This window comes from Sinocyclocheilus rhinocerous, unplaced genomic scaffold (assembly GCF_001515625.1).
Source record: "Sinocyclocheilus rhinocerous isolate Xijiao unplaced genomic scaffold, SAMN03320098_v1.1 scaffold46812, whole genome shotgun sequence".
NCBI classification, from domain to species: domain Eukaryota; kingdom Metazoa; phylum Chordata; class Actinopteri; order Cypriniformes; family Cyprinidae; genus Sinocyclocheilus; species Sinocyclocheilus rhinocerous.
Window position 1 is genome coordinate 1 of NW_015658481.1, and position 4,416 is coordinate 4,416.

Here is a 4,416-nt window from a genome sequence, read left to right on the forward strand (position 1 = left end):
ATACTCAAGTAAATGTACTTAGTTACTGTCCGCCTCTGCCTGTAGATGTTTGTGATTCATCACTGAATATCACTTTCATCCAATCATCCACACTCCATGACTGCTTCTCTTTAGCGAACTCTAACCTTATTTTCTTCTGTTTAGGTGTTAATGCTGGTTTTCATTTGGTTTTTCTATATGTAAATCCCATTTCATTCAGATGGTTTCTTACAGTTCTGTTTTGTTTACGCCCATTTGTTTCGTTGAGCATTTTCATCCTTGGTCTGTTTGTATGTTTTCATTTTATAATCCTTCCATTTTGTTTATGCTTACACCAAATTTTAGAAACAGCTGACTGGGAACATCCATCTTCTTTTGCCACACTCCGTGTTGGATTTCCCTCTTGAAGGAGTTTTATAATCCTTTCTATCATTTCAACTGACAGCTCTCCTGTTGGAGCCATGTTTCTTTTCAATTAGCCAAGTCCAACTGCTCGTTAGGGTCTGGAAGCACTCTCTTTTAACTGCTGACTAATTAGCATTTTAGATACGTGCTGGTATTTGTTCAGAAATGCAAATTACTAGCTGATTCCATAATTTTTTTTCTCTACATTGAATGATTCCATATTTTTTCCCCCTCTACTTGATATGGAAAATAATTTTCCATTGATTAAAATATCTTAATTTAATTTGTTTGAGGTATGTTTTACATAACCAGAGTGTTGAATAATTAAACAAAAATTGTTTTGTGACATATCTGTGATTTGTTTATTTGTTATAAAGTAAAAAATTTGGGTTAGGTTGTGACAACTTCAAACTGAAATTTGAATGCACTCATTTTATTTATGATCTGTAGAGTAAAAGCACACACGTATACATTTTCACACCACTAATCATGTATATTTTTGTCCCACTGCCCCATATGTTATTTATAATTAACTGTTAATTTCTTCTTCAGGTGAGTCTAGTGATGATACAGATGAAGTGTCAGTGATGGAGGGAGATTCAGTCATTCTACACACTGGTGTTGACACAAACAAACAAGATAGAATGACATGGTATTTTAATAAAATTCGTATAGCTCAAATCACTGGAGATCAGAATAAGATCTGTACAGATGTTCAGTGTCCCCAGAGATTCAGACACAAACTGAATATGACAGACAGATCTCTTATGATCACAAACATCAACACCACAGATGCTGGAGTTTATAAAGCAGAGATCACCAGCCGTAATATCGCAAAGACCTTCAGTGTTACTGTCCATGGTGAGTCATTTAGTGTTTTAAAACAAGGTTATGTATAAGTCACATTAATGTGTTTATTATGTTTATCATAGAAGTGAAATTTTCTTGTGCAACCATAAATTTTATAGGTCACTCATGCTGCTTTAAAAACACATTTGCTGTTCAAGTGGAATTGTCAAATTCAGTTAACATCATTAAGAATAAGATACTGTACATCAAGTACAATAAGATTGCAAACCAAAATTTATTTTGGTGAGCTGTTAGTTTTAGTTCATAATAAGCTGCAATTTTCTGTTCTGGTGGAGATGACATTTTCTCACCCAACCATTACCTTTTATTGTCATCTGTTTGATTGATGATTTGGTTTAAAATAAGGCTGTAAAATGTCTTTATGAGTGAAAAAAAAAAACACTTGAATAAATGTTGCTTTTCAGACTGATAATCAACAAAGAATATGTAATCACATTGTTAGTTGTTTTTTTCTTTCATTCATTCTTTCTTTCTTTTTTTTAATCAAAAATATCCTTCAATCAGCTGTTGGTTTGCATTTCAGGTGTTTCTGCTGCTGAACGAGATGAAATGAAGAGAAAATTAGTGAAGGAGGGAGAATCTGTCACTTTACTTCCTGGTGTAATAAAAACAAATGATACGATCACGTGGTATTTTAATGACACTCGTATAGACATTAATAGCTGTACAGATGTTCATTGTGTTGCTGATAAGGAATTCAGAGACAGACTGCAGCTGGATAATCAGGCTGGATCTCTGACCATCACAAACATCAGAACCACAGACTCTGGACTCTATCAACTACAGATCAATAGCAGCAGAATCTGCACCATAAAGACATTCAGTGTTGCTGTCATTAGTAAGTATTATTTAGTCATTCTACTGAATGACTAATTCATTGAATTTCCCTTTCAGTTATTTATTTACTTCAATGACTATTTCCTTTGAAAAATTTGAATACAGTTTAATAATTGTATTTTAAATAAATACATTGTTCTGTATAATTTTGTTTTCTTAGCTATTATTTTGTATTTATTTACTGTATTGTTAACTGTTTAAACTTTGCTTTTAAATTGTCTTCCTTTTGTTTCTGGATTTTAAATGCACCTCTGGGTTGTCACGAGTAATTTTGTTGTTACACAATGACAATAAAGTGCTTGAACTAGAACTTAATGGACTGTTCCTCAAGAACCCAAAAGATGGCAGAATGTATTAGTTAAACTTACTATCATACAACTGTTGACCAAAGTATAAATGTGTAAATATCAGACAAAAATTTTGTTAAAGCTGATTATCAGTCCCTGATTAAATATTGATGACTGTCTTGTCTTCATCTGTTTCGGATTCAGGACTGTCTTCAGCTGCTGTAGCAAGAAAACATTATGGTGCTGCTGCTGCTGTTCTGCTGTATGTTGCTGCTGCTGTTTGTATGATTTACTATCGCAAGCATCAGAAATTATGAAATGGTGAGTATTACATACAGATGGTTTAACAGAATTGAAAATAAGAGATTTATTGTGTGAAAATAGTTTGAAAATGTTAAACTATAAAAAAAAATTTCATGATTCTTTAATGAATAAAAAGACCAAAAGAACAGCATTTGGCTCAAATATAAATATTTTGTAACATTTTAAATGTCTTTACTGTCGCTTCTGATTAATGTATGCATTGCTGAATAAAAGTATTCTTTCCAAAAAAGACAAAAAAAAAATACTTACAAAAGTTTTGAATGTAGTGTGTAGTGTTACACAAGCTCTGTATTTCAGATAAATGCTCTTCTTTTGAACTTTCTATTCATTAAAGAATCATGCAAAAACTGCACACAACTGTTTTCAACATTAATAATAATATTTCTTGAGCAGCAAATCAGCATATCAGAATGATTTCTGAAAGATCATGTGACACTGAAGACTGGAGTAATGATGCTGAAAATTCAGCTTTGATCACAGGAATAAATTACATTTTACAATACATTCACATAGAAAACCATTATTTTAAATTGTAATAATATTTCACAATTTTTACTTTATTTTTGATCAAATAAACATAAATAAATCTGCTTGGTGAGCAGAATAGACTTTTTTTTTTTTTAACTATACGCGTTCTCTAGTCTGTAGTGTTTTGTGTTTGTGTAAGTGAAACTTCAATCTTTTACTGTTTCTTTTACTCTCTGTGAATCTGTTTTCACAGGTGGATCAAGTTTTAGACTTGCCCCCTACTTTGACTCCCACTCTTTTGAAGAAGGCTCTTAATGGGATGTTCCCTAATCAGACTGATGCTACCAGTGAGATGTCAGTGTAACATACTTTTTTTTCAAAGGAAGCAATAAAGTGTTGATGGGAAAAGAGAGAAGAGCATCAGTGAAACACCGATCACTCATAGAAATAGTGTCATGATAAGATTTCTGTAGTTGGTACCAATAATAGATTGATATCACCTTGATATCTTGATGACACTATTAACACTCTATGCTTGCATGACACTGCAAGATTACTTTAAACTGATCTTTTCAGCAGGAATCCTTGAGAAATGAAACATTTCACTGTCCACATTGAAGATTTGTGGTTTTGACAAAATGTTGAAATCCTGCAACATTAATTCTTGAAATGTCACCATTATGTCCTTGATTTAGACTCTGAATTGTGAAATGTAAACTCGCAATTGTGAGAAAAAAGTCAGAATAGCGAGTTTGTATCTCGCAATTCTGACTTTAGAACTTGCAATTGCGTGTTTATATCACTTAATTCCGAGAAAAAAAGGCAGAATTTGCAAGATGTAAACTCGCAATTGCGAGAAAAATTAGAATTGTGAGATTAAACTCGCAATTCCTTTTTTTTTTTTTTTTTTTTCTTTTTTTAAATCAGTGGCGGAAATATGTACTTGTGTATATGTGTGCGTTACACAAATAATCTGTATGAAGGTCTCTTCAGGGGTCGGACAAAGTGCTGTGAGCTATGGCTGGCCAGTATATAGATTTTATAAAAAGTATCTTATTTAATACATCAGGCTTTTATGATTCATGTTGTATGATATAATGAGAATATGGAGCTCATATTAGAGGAGGAAAAAAATACCTCAGTGTCATTCATAGACCCAAACTGAGAGAAAAAAAAAAAAGTAATTTGGTGCAGATGCTTATGTTTATATGACCAAAAAAGTAAGATGAGATTCTGAAGGCTTGAA

At 32.4% G+C, this 4,416-nt stretch overlaps 1 protein-coding gene across 1 annotated transcript; it reads left to right on the forward strand.

Annotated features, from left to right (window-relative positions):
• The first annotated feature begins 1,015 nt into the window (after nt 1–1,015).
• On the forward strand, nt 1,016–3,550 carry LOC107722170 (uncharacterized). Its single transcript, XM_016530424.1, has 4 exons — nt 1,016–1,245; nt 1,778–2,092; nt 2,583–2,699; nt 3,424–3,550. Exons 1-3 carry the CDS (start codon nt 1,029–1,031, stop codon nt 2,693–2,695), a joined length of 645 nt encoding a protein of 214 aa, XP_016385910.1. The 5' UTR covers nt 1,016–1,028; the 3' UTR covers nt 2,696–2,699; nt 3,424–3,550.
• The last annotated feature ends 866 nt before the right edge of the window (nt 3,551–4,416 follow it).